Source organism: Theropithecus gelada, chromosome 2 (assembly GCF_003255815.1).
Source record: "Theropithecus gelada isolate Dixy chromosome 2, Tgel_1.0, whole genome shotgun sequence".
Taxonomy (NCBI): domain Eukaryota; kingdom Metazoa; phylum Chordata; class Mammalia; order Primates; family Cercopithecidae; genus Theropithecus; species Theropithecus gelada.
This window is the reverse complement of record NC_037669.1, coordinates 182231122-182255514: the sequence shown is the minus strand read 5'-3', so window position 1 is coordinate 182255514 and position 24393 is coordinate 182231122. Positions and strand designations below refer to the sequence as shown.

The 24393-nt window shown below is 36.3% G+C and overlaps 1 protein-coding gene across 9 annotated transcripts in view; it reads right to left on the bottom strand.

The window, feature by feature from the left end:
• ARPP21 (cAMP regulated phosphoprotein 21) overlaps positions 1-24393 on the bottom strand; it is a 157916-nt gene that overhangs the window by 107861 nt on the left and 25662 nt on the right. The window contains exons 2-7 of one of the 9 annotated variants that reach the window (XM_025375233.1): positions 8241-8414; positions 7287-7379; positions 6345-6511; positions 5332-5373; positions 4465-4554; positions 391-535 (exon numbers count right to left, since the gene is read on the bottom strand). In XM_025375233.1, coding sequence (XP_025231018.1) covers positions 391-535; positions 4465-4554; positions 5332-5373; positions 6345-6473 — 406 coding nt within the window. In that variant the 5' untranslated portion in view covers positions 6474-6511; positions 7287-7379; positions 8241-8414. Of the gene's footprint in view, positions 1-390; positions 536-2389; positions 4260-4464; positions 4555-5331; positions 5374-6344; positions 6512-6662; positions 7267-7286; positions 7380-8240; positions 8415-8499; positions 8584-9379; positions 9406-24393 lie in introns of those variants that run through there. The other 8 variants (XM_025375239.1, XM_025375236.1, XM_025375235.1 and 5 more) reach the window with 8 other exon arrangements.

Genomic DNA, 24393 nt, shown 5'->3' with positions numbered 1-24393 from the left:
TCCACTCTCTGCCTTTTAAGATAAACATGAGAGTATCAAACTGGGTATCATTACTGTTCACCAATCCAAGTTAATCGATCCAAGAAACCTAAATTTAGGGAAGATTTATATTTATTCCTTGTACAAGCTTGTCACTGAAAACAGAAGATTAAAATGTGAATCCAAAGAAATATGTGATCCTAAAAATAACCTGTCTAGCAACACAAGTAATGACACTATAAACAGAAAGAAAATCAAGTTCACATTTTTTACACACACACAGATACGTACACGTATAGAATTATATGCAGGGTTTGGTGGGAGGTGAATATGCATTTGAAATCTAGAATATGTTCTGTGATTACGTGTGTGCCCAAATTGAGTAAGTTAAGGAAACATTTTCACATTCACCTTTTGATAACATTCTGATCTTGGGTTTTTCAGAGGTTTTATCTTTGTTTTTATCCTTTTCTTTTTCTCTTTCAGAGTCATCTTTCCTAGATTTATCCTCCTCTTGCAGGCTGGAAAAACTGGAAAGCTGTAAATGAATTGATTCCTGTTGGGGAAAAAATATAATAATTTAGGGCCAGGTTTAATAATCTCTGTCTGGCTCCCATTTTGCATAGAGGTTATGAAGTATAGAAAAATGAAAACCAGGTGCAGATTTTTTTTCTTAAATGGTAAAAATCAAACCTGTCAGAAAATTAATTGCCCTTTAAAATGACTTAATCTTCAGGAGTCAATGGGAGGTCATAAGGAACATCTAGTACTAAAACTTTGCCTCATGAATATTAACCTTAACCAAGCTGAATTCCTATAGATCACAATACTTATTTTTTTTCTACGGGTTTATTTTTAAACACCTAGAAAAAATTTCTTTATTGGTAAGCTCGCATCACAGCCATTGTATTTAAAAAAAAAAAAAAAAGAAGGACTCTGTAGTTCTATTCTATAATTCCTTATAAGGGGAAATTGGCACAAAGACAGACATATACTAGGAATCATAATTACAAATAGAACAGACATAAAGAAAGCCTCTATTACCGAATTTGCAATAAAAACTCGATTCTAGACCCAGGTCAACAATGATTTCTACTACAATGAAAAGCAGACTACATAATTGCAGGAATTCTAGGCATAAACTTATTATAATTGTTTATAAATACCATTAATAAATCATTATAATGTATAGTTACAATAAGCATTGCCTTTTAGAAAAGGTAGGAAGTAAAATCGTATTTTTCATAAATAATATATATTTAATATTATTTTATTTTAACATCAGTTAGTCCTTTCCAAAATATAATATTCTCTTGAAATGATGTTTGATATAAGATTGACCATTTATAGCATTGGGACTGGATCCATTTTTATTCTTATCTATTTTGCACTGAAAATAGATTATTTTGCATTAACTCACATGTATCAGCCATTTGATTGATAGTACGTTCACCGTTTTGAAGAAGAATGAGCCAAATCATGTTTTTCAGTTTTATGAAAAACCTATGCTATGATTAAAACTATGACAAATTAACCAACGTTAAGCCCACTTATTCTTATGTAAGAGATCATTTGATGGCAAAGCTTTCTTCCACTAGTGACATTAAAATTTATGATGTAGGAAAAAAATAATCCCAATGACTAATAATGTCTCTCACTGAAAATTAAACTAATGCTCACATGACATGTGACTAAATTGATGCTTGTACCCTCATAATTTGGGATTCTTAATGGTTCTCAGTAAACCTAGCCAAGCTAACAAACATAAAGAAAAGTTCTCCAAAGCTAAGATTCTTTTTTGGAAGGGGCTCCATTGTGAACTCCCTGTTTCACTATGCTTATAAAGTCACACAATATAAATGATGAAATAAAACATACTTTCATCATAGATATCTTAGCTGAGTTTTCCAACTTCAACATGTTTTCCCTGGGGATGTAAATATATAAATTTTGTAAAAACTGAGTGTAATTTGATTATAGAGTCATTTATTGCAGTTTGGGACAGAAATGTCTTCATATGCAAAGGTTCAGGAAGGTTCTAGGGATAGGATTTGCTTCTACTTGCTAAAGAAATCACTGGGACATTTCTGGTCCAGAAGACATGGCTGGGGTGGGGAAGATTCAGTTTGACAGTTAATCTTCAAGGGAAACTAAGGGCTCCCAGGCCATGAAGGTGATCTCATCGCTTCTTCAAAACTGACTGAAACATCCAGCCTCTGTATGTATGAATCTAAAATCATAGAGGGTTGGACATATATTATAAATGCATGAGCAGAGGCTAAAGAATATCCACCATAAAAAAATGTACAAATTGATGGCATGTGTTGACAAATGCTATACTCAGGAAAAAAATTATCTTTTCTATGCATATACGTTACGGTGTTGAAAGAACACACAAAAGTGCTATAGAGTTGGTAAAAAACAATCTGTTATTTTTTAATATTTTTATTGATATGCTCAATAATAAAATACAAGTGTTAATAAATACATTGGTACAGGATAAGTTTATATCCAACAACAGTAAAAGAGTGATTCAAGTTGCAGTAATACACTGATAGGTAAATAGTATAACATTAGAAAAGCAAAATTCCTTTAACTTAAGGACAGACTGAACCATCAGATATGGGTCTGAGATCAAGTAATACAGGTAGCAAGAGTTTTTCCCACACTGGAAAATGAAGGCAGTTTTCCAAATACTGTGGATTTACAAACATTGGGGAAGCGATACAATCCATACACTGTATACTTCTGCCAGTGTTCTCTGGGATTCAGTCCGCACATTTTGTAAGTGCCGGTGGTACCTAATGAAGGCATTGCATATAAACTCAAAAGTCTGTTTCTTTATTCTCTAAAAAGGTAGCACGGCCACTTGCTTATATGTGTGTGTCTGGATGTTTTCTATCAGCCCCCTGCTCCCACCACTCCTCAGCCAATCCAAAGAGAAGCTTGCAGGCTCTCATTCTCTCCTACAAAGCTAGTCTTGGTTTCTGAGCTTGGAACCAGCAGGAACAAAGCACCATTTACACCTTATTTCTCTGCACCAATTGTATGGAGACACTAGACTTAGGTCCAGAGTGGGCACTATGATACAGATGATCCCTTAAAAAATTTCCTCCTGGTACCTTTTCAAATGGGACAAAAAGCAGATTAAGTCTATAAAGGCTGTCCTTCTCTGCCTGGCATTAGGAGTGGGGGACAACTGGGGCATTACTTCTTACAGGGTCTGTCATTCTGCAGAGTTAACATATATTGTGTGCGGTACATTACAAGCCATCAATCAACATTTAATAATATAAGCCATGATATTCACATTATTCTCCCTTTTCAATCTCCATTAAAAATAGAAGCACAAATAAAATGCTGAAAGAAAGCCACACGTTTCTCAGAGCCCAAGTAAAATAAAGCATGTGTACGAAACACAGTAATGGCCACTGAAAGATAGCCTGTCCATGCCTTATGACATGAGTGGCGTGTTGAGAAAATGATGCTAGAAAAAAAAAAACACACATTCTTAGGACAAAATCTATTAGGAATTTATTTTTGGTCCTTTTAAAGAAAGTGCTCTCAATGCTCTCTGTTTCCATGAGGGGAATTCAGAGTATTTCAATTAAAGTAAAAAGAAAAAAGCAAAACCAAACCAAACAAAAATAATGATATCTTAATCAATTTTTCCCTCCCCTGGGCTCAGGTAAACCATTTTACTTTTGTCTTGACTGCTCCCAGCCTCTGATAAAATAAGTACAATTTCAGCAGCAAGACCATTTTTTATAAAAGCTAATATGATGCCTAAAAGGCAAACAAAAATAAGTGTGATGTGAAGTTTCCCATTTTGTCACGAAATAATTTTGTTGAAATTTAAATTTTTATAACCTACTAATCTTGCTGTAAGGAGCAAAAATAAGGGTAAAAATATGCAGTGATAGATTAATAATATTAAAGTCACCATCAGCTCAGATTCATTTCTGGACAACTTTTGCAGTATTGAGAAATCTCCACCAAAGGCCATAAAAGTATTTCTCCAAAGTTCAATGCACCTTATTCACTATTTCCTAAGTTTCATATGAACCAACAATTGTATTTCTTATAGGCAAGTGCATTTTGGGGAGCTGAGAGGTAAGACATCTCCAACAAGGAAGGAGAGAGGATACTTGGGATTATATTTGGTTCAGCCTTATCAAAAGAGAGCCTTTGAGGAAATTCAGCACTACTGTGCCTACTTTTTATTTAACTTTTAATCTAAATTCTTTTGAATTCCTTTCCATTTGCAGTTTTCAGAGAGTCTGGAAAAAAACAAATGTAATACTCTGTGACAAACCATTAAACTATTTTAGAATGTTGAATAAGCAAGGGATGAAGCCAAAAAATGAATTATTTTCTTCAATTATATTTTTCTCCCCCAAAACACTGTTTAACACCAAATTAAGAGTCATGCACACAAAGGTGGATCCCGTTCATGCAATTAATGATAATGACAAGGGGATATACCTGATCCTGAAGACTTTCACCTCCTGGTCTGGCAGAAGATTCCTCACAGACAGCAAGACTGCGAGTCAGTTTACCTTTTCCTGCTCCTGACTAGGAGGGGGGAAAGAAAAGGGAAGGAAAGGAAAATAAAGGAAACAAACAGGAAACATTCTCATACTGCCAAATCATCTCCACATTTACATGACTTCCCCAAATGAGATTTTTAAAACCAAACTTCAAGTCTGCCAATCAGTACTGTCTACACTGGCTCTAAGCATCATACCTCTATATTGATGGGGATGGAAGTAAAGAGGAATGTGAACAGATAAATTAAAAAAATACTTTTAGTAAATTGTGTGCGTCACATTGGGAACATATGAAGAATGAATTGCTGCCATTTCCTGAAAATATCAGGAGGAAAAAATGACAAAATTAATTTCTACTAAAACTAAGTTTGCAGGAGATTTGACTGAGAAGATAGTTAAAAGGATGAAGAGTATGTACTAAACAGCAGTATCTGTTTACTTCAAGGCAGAAATCAAGTAGTGAGAATAAAACATCTACTCTAAATTTTGTTTAAAATAAAAACAAAACAAGTGGTCGTTTGTTTTGTAAAGTACTGTCAAATCTCTACGTGCGAAAACAGGATCAAATACATACATTTACAGGTATTTGAACACTACATCCTCTAATTAAAATATACAGTGCCAGAAAGTAAGACATGCATAAACCCAATCCCATCAGAAACAGCCAGCACCAGTACAACCAGGATCCCCCACAATATCTGGACACAATCATCTGAACTGCTGGCAAATCTTTTAACTCTGATATAAAATATGCAATTTATACCCATGATATCAGGTCTACTTAGAATATTAAGGAGCCTACCTTGGATTTTCTTCTTTCTTGATTCTGAGCCTCCAGCCGCCTCTGTATGTTGTATGTTGGAAAGAAAATAAAACAAAATAAAATAAAACAAACAAAAACAAACAGTAAACCAACAACCAAGAGAGAGAGAAAGAAAGAGAGAAAAATGTCACTACTGGCTACAGTAGAGAAGTCAATAATAATAGCAACAGAACATCACAAACATTAGGGAGGACTCCTCCTTCCCTAGCTTTAAAAATCTTTTGACTAACTTTTAGCTCTTTTCTCTTTATAGCAACTATTGGAAAGGGGAAAAGGAAAAGCCAGTTTTGAAGTCTTTTGGCCATCATGCAGTTATCTGCCTTTGTTAACTGTTGGTATATAAAGAGTTAACACTTCTGTAGTTTAGTTAAAAGAAAATCAGTACTTACAAGCTTTTTGTAAGTGCAGTTTGCTTTCCTTCTACCAAATCTCTTTCCCTTGTAAACCATGATGTGTTTCACAACACTTTTTCATTTCCTTTAATCACTCCCAGTCTTTCTTCCTCCTTCTAGTATTCTCTCTTTGGCTGGGAATTCTAGGGTTTAGCTTGTTTGCTAATAAGATTTGAGCCTTAGCATGCCCACAAAAGTCAAAGGAACACCTGCCTTTGATTTTTCTTAGTTTACCATAAATTGAGTCTTCATCCTTCCAAAGAATAGCAAATTCATTTTTAAAACTCAGCTAGTCTAAAGCTGCCTTGGGAGAAGCCCTCCATGTACACCTTGAGGTGTTCTGGAAATTGGTAAGGGGATGCTGTGTGCAAATTCAGAAAATAAATACTTTCCTATGACTTTTTCCCCACAAAACACATTTTAGAGCATGGTTGGGTTAGGACAAAAAGTGACAAAAATCAAAAAAGTAGGAGACTAGCATTTCCTAATGATACAACTAGTGAAACTCTTTAAAAAATAAATCTTTAAAGTATTCTGAAAATAAAAGAAGGGATCTGCACACAGTTGTATGAGAGTCAGGGTCTCTTCATGCTCACTCACCTGAAGTTCCAGTTTCTCCTCTTCATCCAGACTTTCTGATTTAACAATGCCGTTCTCTGGAGTAGCCGTCTCCTGCTCAGTCCCTCCTTCCTCTGCTATCGCCTGATTCAGGTCTCCTTGCTCAGACATTCTCCCAGGTGCAAATTAAAATAACAAGATTTTATGCCCTAGAAGGTTAAGATATCAGAAAATAAAGTCAGTGTAAGGTATTTACTATCATTCTTTAGATATTTCATTTCTCCTTTCATATTCAAATCCAAATGAGCAATTTTGAGAATTTTATACAAAAGGGGGAAAAAATAAGGTGAAATCAAGTACCCAAGGCATGCACAAGAGGCAGATACAGTTGTCCCATCCACACCCCCTTTCTACACACTTGTGAATACACCTTGCCATCAAAATGGGTCAACAAATCTTAGAGACACCTAACTCCCACACAACTACCAGTCCCCGATTCTCCACTAGAATAGAAGCAACAAAAGAGGATATTTCTCCAACTTTTGAAAAAATGACCCTCGACTTCTGACTCAAGATGTGGTATTGATGTTCTGCAGCATCTCTAAGATGACTGAAAAATTATTTGCAGGTTCCAAACATAGACATGCTTCCCTAGATATAAGGAATACGGTAGTCTGCAAGGGCAAAAAATCTATTGAAAAGGTAACAATTCAACATAAATATGGTATCTAATTTTGGCAATAAACCTTTCAGGGTCAACATTTCCAGGTTTCGAACTGACAGCTACGTTATTAAAAACGTAAGCCCTCTCCCAAGCTCCTGTCCGTTGCTGGTGCGACAAGATCCTGTGGAAGGGAGTCTTTGGCAGGCAGCTCTAATGAAGCTATCCCAACTAAACTCTACTTCTCCATGCTCACAATAGACTACAGACACTGGAAATGGCTTTTCAGAGTTAAAATCTGTTATTATTTTGTTTCTCCCTACCTTTATAAAACCCCTGACACTTCCCCTTCTGATGTGCTGTCAAATGAGGCTCATGAATAATTTAGCATTTACTTCCTCCTCACTTTTTTTAAGCTGTGAGAAAAATAGAAAGAAAAAAAAAAGAAGAAAGAGAAGGAGGGAGGAGGAGGAGGAAGGAGGAGGAGGAAAGAGAGAAGAAGAAGAAAGAAAAGAGAAAGAAGGAGGAGAGAGAGGCGCTGTAGCTTAGAAAGTTAGTTTTTTAACAAAAAATTCCCAAGCAATGACTGTCCCATTCCCAGTCATTACAATGGTAATTATTATTGGACAAATAAGAGTTTTAATATGTTCCTTTGAGAGTGTTCAATTACCATTTACTAATTCAGTAACTTTATTTCCAACTAAAAATAGGAAGCGTGAGAAAAATCTAAACCACAGAAATTTCGCTAAAATCTACCATGACAAAACAGATGGTATCTAATGATATCTTTAAAATACACAGGCTTATTCGGCAAAGGATTGTGGGAATGTAAAAGGAAGTTTTCCAACAGGATGGTAGCTTGAGTCTGTAAAGTGACTAGTAAGCAATGCATTCAGGTTTTGGGAGGTTTTAGGATATTTCATCCAGTGCATTCTGACGGATTTCTTATATTTCAGTGACACTCAGTATGTGTGGTTAATGAAATAAAAAGTTCCATTTTCCACTGGCAAACAGCTTGTTTCTCAGTGCATTGGGTAGGGGACTTCTGTTGTCCTAACTCATTTTTCAGAGCATTTAAGTAAAAAACAGACCGTGACCAGATTTAAAATGGAGTGAACAAATTGAGCTCTAATTCTCCAAACTACAAGCCAAATGAGTCTCTGATACAGATCCTGTCATGGTCACATTCAGTGAACTGCTGGATACAAGCAGGCACATTTATATAATAATAAATCTAAAATACAGATGAGATGACAGCCAGACAACAAGACCTTTACCTTTCGTGCAGAATTCCTGCTGTAGGTCTTGGCGACTTACTAGCGGCTTCTGTCGTTCTACGCCAGGAAAATCCACACAAGTGATCAGAGACAACTGGAGTCCCATGTCCCCATTAACAGTTCGGAATGCCCATCTCCATGCGATTCCCTTACACAGTGTGACACATCGTCAACCTGAAAAAAGATGAAAAGTAAATAATAATAATTGCAATAATCATGGTAGGGTGAAGGATCAAATAAATAAGACGGTGTTTCTAACACTAATGACCAGCTTCCAGCAAATCACGTTCACAGCTTGATCCAGCTCCACCTGTCTCAAACTGCCTGCTTCTTCTCTAATGAAGGCTACAGCCGGCTGTTCAAGTCAGAACGGCACCCACGCAAGGAGCTAAAATTAACAATTGCATTATGCACCGAAGATTACTCACTTCAATTTTAACCTTTTTTAGTGAAATCTCGCACTTTGTATTAAAAAAAAATAATTAAAAAAAAAAAACAAGCTTGTGTGTTTGCCCCAATGAGAATCAGGATCACCTATGAGCAAAAGTTTTGCCTCCTTTTTCTAACCAAAGCCTTTATCTTAATTACAGATTATATTATATATTTTAATGCTGTAGTTTCTCTCTTTACGAAAGTTACCTGAATAAAGTGCACTGAAAGGTTTTGATTAAATGAAACATTCTCTATGAAAGTTAAAAAAAAAAAAAAAAGAAAGAAAGAAGAAAACTTTTATAATGGCATGGCTGAGAAAGCTCTTTTCTCTCCACTTATAGTTTGGGAAGAAGAATGCCTAATATTCTTGTTGCAGGGTGAACACAATCTATCCACAGCCCTCCCTCCCCATCGGGATTGCCACTGCCAGCTGGGCATTCTGTTTGACAGCGAAGAAACACTGACAGAGGGATTCAACAGATTTGCAAACTTCAAGCCTGTTGAAAACAATCCATGCTATAATGTGCACTTTCTCTTTCTCACAACTCCTACAGGAGCAGCGGCAAAGACAGCTTGAATGCAAACACAGAGACGGGCTCCTAATAATATTTGCCCAAATCAAGCTGCATCTCTTCCTTTTCCCTATAACTCTACTCTGGTGCACGACGGCTACATCCAACAGCATGCACACCTCTTCGAACATATGCCTGTCTATGAAAACACTAAATGCATCCCAGTTATTTAGTCTGAAGGTTAGAAACCCTCTCTCCCTCCTCCTTGCTACCCTCTTCTCCCAAGTTTAAATGAGCACAGCTGGTTCCTTACAGGATTTTACTGTGGCTATATTAATAACATATTGGGTTACAAAGCCATTTGTTGTGCAAAGGGAAAACAACTGTTGAAAATTCAATAACTTGTACAGTCAATAGTTTCTGGATTTATTCATGTTTTATGAAGATGGATGATCAGACTTTAAACTATGTTTCTTTCATTTTTGGAAATTATATGGCTTTTGAGAGCTAGACATGCATTTACGACAAAACTGGATTGCTAATCAATAGTAATTTTAATTTTTCAATTTTGATCAGTTTCACAATAGCTACTATAACTAATAATATTAAATAGAAATCATCATGTTTTAAAAATTAGAATCTATTTAACTAAGAAGCTTGTTATCTAATATGTCTTAGCATAAGTGTCAGTGATGGTTATGAAATGCATTCTGGATTCTGTTTTACTTTTCCCAAGTTGAATGAAGTTCCCAAGGATCACGGCAACTCTTTTGATTTCTCTTTAAGACCCTCATATTTGTACAGTTCACTCAGCAGGTGAACAGCAATGTAATTTCCAAAACTAAGTCTTAGATGCATTATTCCAGCCTCAGTAGGAGGATGCAAGATATAATTCTTTCCAGGAAGAGAGAAAGAACAAACTGATATTCACATAACTAACTCAAAGCGGGGACAGCCTGGATATATGTGTGTGCGTAATTACCAGGACACGTTTTGAAATAGCACCAAGCTCTAAAGTCAGTGAGGTATTATTCTTGCATGCCTGAATCATAAAGTCATCATCTACCAAGATAAAAGAGAATATGGGCATATGGGAATGAGCAGAGAGGAACATATGGATCACAAATATTTTTGTAACTGATTAAAATTGTTCTCTTTGCTGAGAAAGCAGTGCCAGGAAATCAACCTTACTTCAGCTTTCTGTTCACCAAACTAACCGGACTCTTCCACTGCCATTTAATCTTGATCTGTTTCAATTTCTTTCATTTCTGCAAATAATCCAAACTATTTTTAACAAATATCTTTTCTTCAACATTTAGCTAATAAATACTCTGGCCAAATTTCAACTGCCACAGTTTGAAGGATGGAAGGAGAAAGACGAGACTATATACAAATGCACAAAATAAAAGTTACTGTAGCTTTTTTTTTGTGGAAATACTATTTTAAACATAATTTTGTGGGTAGCATTTAGTAAATGCTGTCAATAGTTTGCAAATTAAGCTACAGAAAATTAATCAACAATGCTGTAAACTATTTACCATGAAGATAGTAAGTAAAATAATTGCTATCTCGCTTTATATTCATACTGTTTCTTATTTCTTTAGTTTACTTTAGAGTTGAACACTGTAATGATTTGGATTGTGGATTTGAGCAAGAAAGGAAGAGAGAAGAAAGGCAAAATGAAAGCACCAAATATGCTGTCTTTTATCATCACTGTCAAAATAGATATGTTCTCTGTGTGTGTGTGTGTGTGTGTGTGTTGTGTGTGTATTAATCACTGTGCTGCCAATTGGGAAAGAAAGGTCAGATTTGATTCAAATTTCAGCAATAATTTAGTTCACCAATGAAAGGGAAATTAAAGTTAAATTTTTATCAATAAGTTGAGAGTGTCACTGTATTAGTCACTTTCTTCACAATACTTATGCTAAAAAATTAACAAGAGAAAGACTAATATTAACCCAAATTAGCATGGGTACTTTATGATGAAACAACACAGTCAAGATTTACTTATTGAAATTGAAATGTTTTGCCAATATGCACTGCTACTTCTTCTTCTTTTTTTTTTTTTTTTTTTTTTTTTTTTGGAGACGGAGTCTTGCTCTGTCGCCCAGGCTAGAGTGCAGTGGCCGGATCTCAGCTCACTGCAAGCTCCGCCTCCCGGGTTCACGCCATTCTCCTGCCTCAGCTTCCTGAGTAGCTGGGACTATAGGCGCCCGCCACCACACCTGGCTAGGTTTTTGTATTTTTTAGTAGAGACAGGGTTTCACCGGGTTAGCCAGGATGATCTCGATCTCCTGACCTTGCGATCCGCACGTCTCGGCCTCCCAAAGTGCTGGGATTACAGGCTTGAGCCACCGCGCCCGGCCTGCTGCTTCTTTTTAAGCTGGGCATGGTTCTGTAAATGAAAGCCACTTGTATATTGGGGTGGTTATTGATTTATCAAATTGTCACATAAGACATATAAATATTGCAATACTATATAAGCCAAGCATATAACCCATTCTCAAAACAACTATTCTGTTAAAGTTTAAGAAAGATTTTGAACCTTTAAAATTAAGTTTAAAGCAAGAAAAAAAGTAATTGGGATGTAATCATTTCAAAAATAAGAACAACAATGCCATGAATAGAACATACATACTAATATCTTTAGCAAGTCTGAAATTTTCCCAAGGTGACCAAAAATATCAATGAGAAATTTTCACACTAATTACCCTCCCAAAATGTAATCGTTCAGCAGTGTATAAGAAACACCCAACCAGGAGCTTTACCCTTTAATTAAACTCTTTATGGTCAACCTCATGTGCAGGCATTCTGTAAGGTTCTTGAGCCATCATGAAAATGCCAAAATTGCCAGAAAACTATTTTATTGGAAGAACAGAGGGGGACATTTAAGAAAAAATGGTTAAGATTTTGGGGAATATAAATGTTTTAAGGAATATCCTTGCTTAAGCTTTAACCTAAGAGCCTGACACTTTATAAACATGTAGAAGGTTATATATAGGATCTCACATTTCCTTTTTTAACTGTGGTAACCTGGATCAAACATAACCAAGATCAACATTTAGCAGAATGCCAAAAGTGGAAGGAACTGATGCCAAAGCTCTGCACAGGAGTAGCACCATAATAATCATGAACGCCATAATGATCATGAACGCCATTAAAACTAAGGAAGGTCTGTTGTCAATAAAAACATCTGAAGAAAGGGCTTGTGCCAGTGTTTTATTTCTTTATTTGTATAACAAGTCTTTACTAATCTTCTACTCTGAGCAAGAATGTTCTACACTGTGACATGTTATTCAGGTGAACTAACACAATCTCACATTTAAAAATATTTTTTTCTTCCTGAATATAAATTAAAAAATAAGCAAATTAATATACACACATACAGATCAAAGGCAGAAAATCATACTATAAGATGGGAAATTGGAATTCTGCTTTACAAAATTTCCTCTGACATATTGATGAATTGATGACACATATGTATACAGACTAGTTCTTTGGATGTAACATTCCATGGTCAGTACTTGACTAACACCGGTACCTATTAAATGCTATCATCATCATCATCATCATCATCATCATCATCACCATCATCTTAGCAGTACCTGGTGACATACATTGCTATTTATGTATCCAGTGTGGACACAGCAAGAATAAAAAGGTTAGAGAAAATACAATGTTCAGAGAACACCTGCACCTCCACTAGAATCAATGCATGTACAGCCAATGTGCTTTCGCCAACAAAGGGTAACAGACATCATACTTCACTGAAAAAGACAACTCTATAATTTTTTTTCCCAAAGCTTACCCTGGATATGGTCCTGCTACAATACAAACATCAGGATGTCAATAATCTGAATGAGAGAGCTGGATGGAATGCAATAGCTGATGGGCAGCCTTGTCACAAGACTGGCCCAGTTTGTGCATATTTTTGCTACAGATAAGAAGGGATTTTTGACCAAAATCAATGTCACAGAGAATGAAGCCAACGGCTCTGCTTCCGTGTTAGAAAATAAGCCAAGAATCTGACAGCATCAAGGTTAGTTTTAGTTTGAGTGTGTGACCATTGAGACCAGTCCAAAGATTTTTAAATGGCCTAAACTTCCATAACCCATACAGACAAATCGCCACCTTACATTTCCAACATCATTCTATTAAGAGTCTGGCATAATTTATCCATATGCAAGGTGGTGTCATCAACCTCCAGCATGATGCAAACTTAAAAAAAAAAAAAAGTGCAAATACCCAGAAAACCACAGAGCTGCAAAGAAGCTTGAAATTAGTCTAACTGACATTAAATTCAATGACTCGGACAAGATCTAGAACCAGACTTATCTACAAGCAGAGTTGGTTCAGGAAACATAGTCATTTTGACTGGATGTCAGAGCTCTTTTCAATAACCTGTGTTCCTCTAGTGATGGTTCTATTAGAAATAAAGGGCAAGTTTACCTAATCTATGCAATTAATTCCCAGTACGTCGCAAGAGAGACCCACACATTGTTTTTCACTGTCTTTTCTCCTTGTGAACAAGCCTACAAATACTGCACAGAAATGACCTGAGCATATCATCTGATGATGGTATGTGTGTCTCTTTCTTGGATTTATCCCCCAAATCACATGGACACATTTGGGTTTCTAAATCTTACGCTCAGTTTCTCTTTTTGAAAATCCTTAACGCCCATTTTTCATAGCTATCAGAATGCCCAATTTCCTCCTTCCACACCTACAATTCATAGTGCCCAACTTTCCAAAAGCCGCACAGAAAATTACACGCCTGCATTATTCCCAGATAAAGTGTACCCAGGTTTTGTAGGTAGGAATGATAATTTTTTAATGTGGAACAACTAATTATAATCCATACTGGTGCTGAAACATGGGTAACATTTCAAAAAGACTGTCTCCTTAATCTTTAAGCAACAAGCCAGGATCTCGGACTTGAGCAATAGCCTCATCATTCCTAGTGTAACTGAAACAAATTTCCCAGGTACATAAATAATTCTGTTGGGATCTTGTGGATAATGATACCATATAACTTTGCTAAGGCAAAAATGTTCTTAAGTAGTCAGATCTTCCAGGAATTTCAGTGAGTTACACACTTACCCTAGATATTTCTCTCGGTATCACTGTTCTGTGATCTCCTATATCAAGCAGTACTATTTCAGGGATGAGAAGTGGAAATGATCCTCTGAAATGATGATACTCTTGTTTGGGCATTATTAATCTAACTGGTACTGGAAATTCTGCATTCTACATTCAGTTCAATTCAATTTAATAAAATATTTAAAAGTTTCTTCTTTATCTGGATGTCAAGAAAACAATTCATTATTTATTTTCAGTTATTTCTATTGGAGACACTCTCTAATGAAACAATAATTTTTCATAAAGTGCATATCTCCAATTCTGGCTTAAAGGATTCAAAAATATAAAATTCAACACAAAGAAAAAAGGCATTTTTAATAAGTGGGGAGAAATATTAATTTTAATAGTAATCATTATATCTGACATGAACTCTTTTCTTCTTCATTCCTACAAGATGTGAAAGAAGCATCTGTCATTTCAAAAACAATGAAATAACAAATGTGATGCAGTTAGAGGTGCCAAAATGGGAGCTAAGTGTTTGAGTTATTAAAACCTTTCTCAAAGAAAGTAAAAAGGAAGAGACATTTAGGTAAAATGAATAAAAGCAAATAAAAATTGCTAAGTTGTTATTTTGTCTGATTTTTGAAATGTCTATAAAAGTCATGTTTACTCCTATATGTACATTAGGGAAAATAAAATGTTTCCATTGCTATGACATCTTTGTTTTATGTCAATACTTTGTATTTGGTACCATAAATGACTATTTCATGCCTTAATATTACCTTTTCAGATTTATTATTATCAAAATCATCACTCCCAAACTTTTTAAAAAGGAATCAACATAGAAGTTTAAATTGCCCATCTATGACCTCAGCTCCCTCCCTAACAGCAAAATGAATGAAAGGATTTTCTAAGGGCACAAAAGAATGAAGGGGGGCAGGTCCCCAAAATTAAAAGCCAAAATGTGAGCATAAAGGATCTATGATCCCAGAAGCTATGGTCACAGGAGGTGTACTTCACTTCCAAGAGGGAGGGAGAGAGGGCAGAGAGAGATTAGCAGAAACGGATGTATGCTGCCATCCTAAGTATAGCTTGTGGAATTTCAGAAGACACAGGAACAAAGGGAGTTTCCAGTTATGTAGGGCAGCTCTGAGTTATAGTTTTGTGTTAACCTCTTAATAGCATTCTCTTTCTACAAGATTCAACCACCACACCAGTGAAACAACTACATTTTATTGAGTACTACACGGGTATTTTTTGACTGAGTTTTCTACATACATTATTACATCTATTAATAATTCTACACAGATAATTACATATATTATTACAACTGCCTTTTACTGAGTACTACAGGAGTAATTTTTGACTGAGTTTGCTGCACAGATTATTACATCTTATCCTCACATCATATACATTTATTCATTGCTAGCCTACAGCAGGGAAGACAGCAAGCTCTCTGCCTGTCCTATCTCTTTAGTGTTAAGTTGGCTGGCTGATGGCTTGTTCAATCACTGGATTCCCCAGGTCTTAGAAAAAGCAGATGAATCATTCCTTAACAAAGCTCAAAATTTGAACCAAGTAGTAAAAAGTTTATCTTCCCACTATTATGTAAACTCCACAATCATGGGGGTTTTGCCTATTTTGTGTACCTCTATATTAACCCCAATACTAAGAATAGTGCCTGGCACATAGTAGGATTTGTTGACTCAGTGAATGAAAAGAGGCTTAAAGCCCTACCTGGATTCTAATCAGTAATGGCTGTGTGACCTTGCTGTGCATCCTCCACCTGACGGCCAAGATATCTAATCATGCAAAGACCTATGAAAACTAATGTGGCAATAACGTTTTTTCTTAAACTAAACCAACAGTCACTAGAAGGTACCTGAAAGTAAAACCAGGACATGTTTCTGGATGTTTGGATCTCATGGAGGTTTTGGTCTGGCTAAGCTCTGTGATAGTGGGCCAATCCATTCAAAGAGAGCTAGGCATATTTACTGATCTCCTACTGTGCACAATATTTTGTGGCCTTCTGGATAGGATACCGGGGAAAGGAAAGAGATGGCGCTTGCTGGGAAGCAGCTATGAAATTAATTATAGAAGTCAGCAGACAAAGGGATTTGAGAGCAAAGCAACCCAGAGGACTGAAGCATATAATAAACACATATTCCACTGCTGACATTAAACTTAGGGGTTTCTCAATGTCTTCTTGAAAGCTAATTTTGAAAATCTATCTTAAGGAAACTAAAGAATGTAAGTAAGGAAAAATAGAGACAAACAAAAAGATATTCTCATTAAAGATAAAAGGAGAGTGTTGAAACTTTGAACTGATGATGCACATGCGGATGAGTTTCTTCAGGCTCTTGGTGCTTTCTGAGTTCTTCTGAGAAAATGATGGCATCATTAATTGCATGATTGATCATGATTAAACTGGCCAAACATCTAGGCCTCACTTATATTGCCAGGTGACAAAAAAACTAGATGAAAGCAATGTCTTTTCTTTCTTTCACACTTGACTTCTTTCAGTGTTGCATGAGGTTTCCTCCGAGTGGTTACTCTAACAGTTTCCTCATCGAAGTGTCATTTCTCCCCTTAAGAAGAAGTGCCACACAGGTGCAATGGTGTTCCTATTACAAAGTGGAAGATAATCTATTCTCATCACATGTGCCTGCTCTGCCTCTTCTTAAATGCTGAGGTCTTTTGTTTTTTCTCCCTGTTTTGTTTCTTCCTTTCTCTACACTTCCTAATATAGTGTTACATAACATTACATACTAACACCACTGAAAACAGTCATGAAAACAAAAAAGTGCCGTGTTGAGATCAACGTATTTGCTAGAAAAAATGTAAGTGTTCAAGAAATAATTCTGACTCTCCCCAGACTTTCTGAAAATAGGTGAACTTGAAATATAAAATAATTCATTTGACATTGGCATTTATTTTGGTAGCAACATTGTGTTGGAATTTTTCCTCACCACGGTTAAATATCTTTTGATGTGTTTAAATGGAAAATGCAAGAGATTAACAACCAAACTACCTGAGAATGGGTGTGAATGTAGTGCAGAAAAAGGGTCCATATTCAGGACCTCAAGTGCTGAAGAAAGTGTTGCAGAAGTGTTTCATCTGATGTCTCTTTCCCTAGGAGACAAGGAAAGCAGCCAGGAGAGTGAAAGGAGCTATGTGCCTTCGGAGAGAGGACTTACAGAGACTCTGGTACAACAAATGTACGGTATATGAAAATAAATATGCAAAAGAGTGTCTCAAAGCCTTTATTTCTAAGCCGTCAAGGGTGTGACTTGTGTTTGGGGCCATGCTTTAAACACTAGCATTTTGAATAAATGTTCCAGATGAAGAATGCCGTCCATAGACTCTAAGTTCCTTGGACAGAGACAGCCCTCAGGCCAGCGTGTCTTCCAACTGTTGTTTAGTGCAGAGCAGGAGCACTATTGATACCAGCTTGCTGAAAGGATAAATGAATACATTCCTGGGAGGAAAACATTTTCAGGAACCTTACAACACATTGATGCAGCAGAATCTGCGGTTCTTTTTTTTTTCAGTGTGTCCACGGCTTAGCCGGAAGGTACGTTCCCACTTAAACCATCTGAATTGGTGTGTGTTTGTTTGTGTCAGGCACAGGCAGCACTCAGGCTCTGGGGCCATCTGTGGCAATGCTGATTGGACTCCAGATGCCCTGTTTGACAATAACCGAAAGAGACCATGTGGTTGGTCATTTGTAAGAGAAGGGCTGCAGTTCGAGGTTGGCCTGCCTATCATCATTGAATGTGAGAATACGATCACATGAACATGCTCTACCCGAAAAGGCTGGCATGGCCCGATGATGTCAACCTCCCCGTAACCCCTGCCTGCTGTAAGCCTGACTTTATCTGATGGTCCTTTTTTTTTTTCTTTTTAAACAAAACATTCTTCTTTGAAGGAGAAGTGAAAGAGTCAGTTACATTCAAGACTAAAACCATTTTCAGGTGAACATCTTCTGCATGATGGAGTCTCCTACTTGGGCATTCCCTGCACAAACCTGACAATAAGACCCTTCAATCCTAGCAAACCAGAGTCAAAGAAATTGGGTGTTTGCTTTTTGTAATCTTCATATTTCAAAATATTTAATACTTTTCAATGATCTTATAAAAAATAAATGCTGATATAATCTCTGTGAATTATTAGAACCTGCTATCATTACCTGTTACTAAAGAAAGAGGAAAAAGCAGATTCTTAAACCATACCAAATGAAGGAACTGGCAGAAACTATTGATATTTGGGAGGGACACAGTCAATCTGAACTCATGAAGAAAAAGGGTTAAATTGTGCTCAGAAACTCCCTGGGGTCTCCTGATGATGAAGTTGAAGATTTGGGGATTTTATTCATGGATTCTACAATGCCTAAGCTAAGTGCCTGGAAGGGGTAATTAGTTTTGTACATGGTTGTTATGGGCACACAAAATAGTCTTAAAGTGTACTTTACAGACACTTCAGTAGAAGAAAACTGTTGGTGCACATAGTGCAAATTGACATTTCAGAAAGGAAGACGTGAAGTTAACCCACCCTCTTGGGTGTCTCTAATGTTTAACCTTGCACTTGAAAAAAAAGTGGGATGTGGCATTCCTATGACAAATGGAACAATCTGATTCCTGAAAGGGAGGCTGAAAATCTGGCATTACACAAAAGAATGGAAACATAACAAAGTGTGGTTTTGAATGTTTACAAGAGTGTACATCCAAACTACGGATGTGGAATTGCCAGGGTAAAATTTTCCAGCAAAGAATCAAAATTATGATTTGATATATCACAGAAATGAACTGTCTGTCTATCTCATGTAATATGAAATACTCAGCTTCTGAGCTGTGGGCTTATTTGTGAAACCTTCAAGATTTTAAACATAGGTAAGAAAGGAGAAGCCAGTAGTTGCATTTGTAACATATAGCAAGGTACTGGCAGAAGTGGAATCTATTTTTGTTGAGCGGTCTCCTTAATAAAGTCTAAGGCCTAAAATTTGGGAAAAATCTTATGCACTGGGAGAAATTATTACCTTTCTTTACTCATAATGATAATTAGGAAGGAAGGAAGGAGGGAAGGAAGGAAGGAAGGAAGGCCGGCCGGCCCAACTGTCAAAAACTCTCCTGCAAATATATGAAAGTGGAATATGAAATATTTGGAGGAATGTATTAATATGATGAACATTGCAGCAAAATTTAATTTTCACAAATAAATATAAAACTGTGAAAACAAAATGGGTCATTTATTCTTTATTGCAAGCACCTAGCAGAGAGGACTGTTCATAATTGTAGACAAGTATTACATTAAGAATAGCATTTCCCTGTATTTGATAAAGTCTGATAAATAGAAAAATGTGTTTTACACCTCAAAAATTACATATTTTCAGTGGACAAAGAGATATAAAGAAAGTAAAGAACACAATGAGATCCTGTTGCATCTCAAAACATATCTGCCTGATGACAAGAGAAGTAACTTGAATCTCCAAGTACCAAAGAAGTCTAAGCATATTTACATAAACGACTACTTTTAGTCAGTCTCACAGGCATTATTAGTATCCTAATTTTAAATGTTTATGTGTGTGCACATATAATTTGTGTAATTTGATTCTTGTCAATTTGCAAATGTAAAAATGGCAGATCCCAGGTATCTAAAATCCTGTGTGGTTCAAAACCATCCTTATATCCTGGTAGACTCTGTTTTCAGTTCTGGGAGCACTAGCTCTCTGCTGGCAACTCTGTGGCCTGACCACTCATATGGGGCTTGGGCATACCCACAGATGCCAATTCCAGATCAGGCCATGATTACTCTACCCTTCAGAGACTCCAGCAGGAGCAAGGAGAAGATAGCATGCCAGCCAGTGGAACACATTGACTATTTGCTCTAATGGCAATCCACTAGGCTCCCCAAGATGCCACACTTAAGGTGATGCTGCACAACTGAAAAGAAATGCTGCCCATCTAAGTACTAAAAATGCTCTGTTTTTTTAGGTTTCCATTTTTTTTAAATTTACTAAAAAATATATACTTCCAAAAATTTACATTTTTATATTTAGGACTACTATTTTCCCAAAATGGAGAAGAACAACGTCAGAGATGATACTTTACAATAAATAGTAGCAAGAAATTTCTGAGGGAGGGACATTGTCTCAGGACAAATTTCCTAAGAGGGAAATTTGTGTCCTCACTTACTTTATGAGTTTCTTTTTCTTTTTCTTCTTCTTCTTCTTCTTCTTCTTCTTCTTCTTCTTCTTCTTCTTCTTCTTCTTCTTCTTCTTCTTCTTCTTCTTCTTCTTCAAGAAAAAAAGCACTGCAGGTGATCTTCAAGACTTCCTGATTTCCAAAGTGCAGTATTTTGGAGTGATACTGCATCAATACCATTGCAAAATTTCATTATAAATTAACTTGTCATGCATTACGATCCAATTTAAGACTAGATTACATTTCCTTTTAATTAACTAGAAGGACTCTTATATATCTTTTTCTCTTTTTTAATCTAGCATCTCTCTCAAATATAGTAAGAAGTGATCAGAGCTACAAATAGAGTCCAACTTCCAAGGGTCAGTACAAAAAGATTGCTGCTTCTTTGAGAAGAATCCGTAAGTGACTTATCCCTCTCTCACCTAAGTTATTTTAAAATGAGGAATATTGTACTAAAACATCTAGTAGAATGCTTGAAATTCAATAATAACTTGATGAATTACTTATTTAAAGAATTAAAACATAAATTTAGCTAGTCATGAGATTATAACACCTAATCACAATGCAAAATGACTGTGGTTTCATTCTTAAATTAGTTCCCCATTATCATTATCACTGCCACAAATCACATTGCTAAATAAAACTAGTTTTACTATGACACAGCTTGAGATTTTGAATAAAAATTAAGTTAAATGTTAATATAAATAGTATCAATTTAAAACAATTTTAATATACTTATTGGAGACTCACTGTGTGCCTGACAGTATTTTGATTAAAGAATATAGGATAATAGGACTAGCCCTTAAAGAGTCACATTTTAGAGTGGAGGAGGCTGAGTCATAGATACATTAAGCATATCAAATATTTCACTCTAGGGGTGAGGCAGAGCCTAAATTCTGACAGATTGGTTCTGGGACTTCAATTTTATCCACAGGCTTTCGAAATGAGTGAGGATAATAGTTAACTACATGCCCGGCAATAAATACTAAAGGCATGCCATAGTGATGCCAGTGGTAATTCAGGCGGATAGAACCACAGAGGTTAGTTGAGGCTGCGTGTTTATTCTAACCTTTCCAAATCTCAAAAAAAAAACCTGTTTACTTTTATATTCAGAAAAGTAAACATAAAGACTGAGAAGAGACAGAAAATAATGAATTAATTTGGATGCCTGTTTGCAGTGTTAATCACACTGTAAAGCATGTTTGTGGTTGAAATATAATTACCCATTTAATCAAAAAATAGAAGAGCAAAGACAAGGGAAAAATTATTAATAAAGCTAAAATTAAGAAGAAGTACATTTAATAAAATGTGCAATAAAAGGAATTTAGTCTATACAAAGGCATGTTTGAAATTAATGTCAAAGACAAACTAAAATAAAAACCCTACACCTACACACAACCAAATAATTTAATAAAAATTTTAAAACTAGTTGAATAACACCAAAGAATGTCAAGATTTATTAAATAAACATTTAAATTATCATAAAATATACTTTGTACTTGGAATAAATATCAAAGTCAAAACAACTCGAAATCCTTATAAACAAAGTCAAGAATAATTTTGCAACATGACTTGGGCTAAAATTTCTTAAGAATTCAGGGATATTTTTGTGTGGAGCCACTGACTGGAATATTTTGTTCTAAGCCTGCTTCCTTCTACAAGAAACCAGTTAAAAAAAAAAAAAAAAATCAGAAAAAAATAACAGTTTGTGGGAATACCCTATAACTCCATTTAAAGAAATTAAATTCCCTTCTGCTTGGTCGGTTTAGATTCAGGGAAGGGTATATAAGTGACAACATAGATATTCATTGGTAGCAGTCTCAGCATATACTATTTATTAATCTCCTTGACTGAGTATCCCCCAAGTAGGTTTGCCACTTTTAATCAGCTCCTACTTCAACCACTATTGTTTGAACCGCAAGGTCGGAGTTGAGGTTCTGAGGAGACGGGCACAGACCAGTTGAGCCATCATACAGTGAGCAATGATCTGGGTGTTTTAGAAACCACAACAACACACACATCCTATCATGTTTCCTTTAGAAAACCATTAATGAGCAGGATACATTTTACTGCCTTCCACATATTGTGCATACACTAACTAAATACCTTGATAAGAACAAGCATTACAATGATGACTAGAGTGCAGCCCTGCCCTCTAGGAGACTCCAGGGGAAAGTTGTATTAACTCTTTAAAAAATGGGATGGGGTTCATTAAGTAGCTCTTCATCTGCAGCAGTGCTTTTGAAAATGAGGATGGTTTCATGAACGAATGCAATATTTACCCAGTGAATTCTTTTCTTATTTCTCAAATATAGGAAATGACTAAATCCTGAATGTTTGATATAACCTCTTGCCTCCTAATGAATGTTTACACTATACAAAACAACTCAGTGGTAAAGTCATTTGCAAAGACCTATTACCTACTGCAATGTAGAACTAGATACATGGCTGTATGTGTGTGTTATCTAAGTACACATTTTGATTCTGCAGATATTTTTAGAGTGTCCATGTATAGCACTTTGCTCAGAACTTTCCACTTACTTTAAATTTTTACTTCAAAAACAAGCTCTCATAATTTCATGAAAGTTTTATGATCTTGTTATCATATTAAAAAAAGCTTAGGCTGTTTATGATCTTGTTATCTTATTTAAAAAAAAAAAAAGGCTTAGGCCAAGGGCAATGGTGTTGTCCTTTATACTTATCTACATAAAGGCCACATAAAACCTAGGACTCGGTTCTTCTAGTCCTGTATTCTTTCCAAGTTGCTTTTGTGCATATGTAGACAGACATAAATATAAACCAAGGCACACTTATGTTAAACTTATGTATTCTGAGTTAGGGTGGTCCACTCAGCTTTAACTTTTAAAATCATTCCTTTAAGATCTGCAAATTCATTAGCCTCCAAAGGAGCGAAGTTTGTTTCTTTCAGTGACCTAAAATTTTTCATGTAATTTGAATGTTGGAGAAGTCTCACTTGAATTAGGTTAACACACACACAAAATAGCAGGTGGGCTAAGTCACTCAGAGTATGCAAGTGACACTCCTCTGAAGCCCCTCCCTGAATGCCAGATCAGGCCACATAGCAGCCTGGAGTTGGTTCCAGCTCAGAGAACAGAGCAGCAGCTGCTGGGAGTTGGCGGCAGCCCAAGTCTCAGCTGTATTCTTGGCCTTCTGCCTCCTCCAGGCACTTACCCGGGGCGCGTGACCAAGGAAACAGCTGAGCCCCCACCTCAAAGAGGAAACGCAACCGCCACAGCCCCCGCCGCCACCTGCTCCGGAGCCAAACAACCAACAAATTCCTGCTCAATTTGAAGGGGGGAGAGCGGACTGCTGATTCACTCCTAGGAATGCCGGGGCTCTTTCCACTGAGGATAGAGGCATAGCTGAACAGGAATGGAACGTCATCGTGAACGCTCAGGCAGAGCCACCTGGGGCCTTGAAGTTGCAGGGAATCAGAAATGGTAGAAGCAGTTACCAGAGTCCAGGGATCGTGGGAGGGATGATGGAGAGAGTCTGGTCAACAGGTACGAAGTTACACTCAGGAAGAAAAAGTTCTGTTCTAGAAGTTGCTCTATAGGATAACTATAGTTAACAATATTGTATTGCATATTTCCAAATAGCGAGAAGAGAGGATTTTTAATGTTCTCACCACAAAGAAATGACAAATATTTGAGGTGAAGGATATGCTAATTACTCTGATTTGATCATCACACAATACATGTGTCGAATACCACATTATACCCCATAAATATGTATGCGTCAATTAAAAACAAAATCAAACTTTAAAAAATAGTTTAGATGTTCAAGTCACAGGGTTCTATTAGATTTCAAACACTGCTTTAGATACTGTCTGCAAGATATTTTGAAGATACTCCTTTCTTAAACAGTAATTTTGATTTTCGTTTTATAGTGGGCTGAAAATTTGCCAAG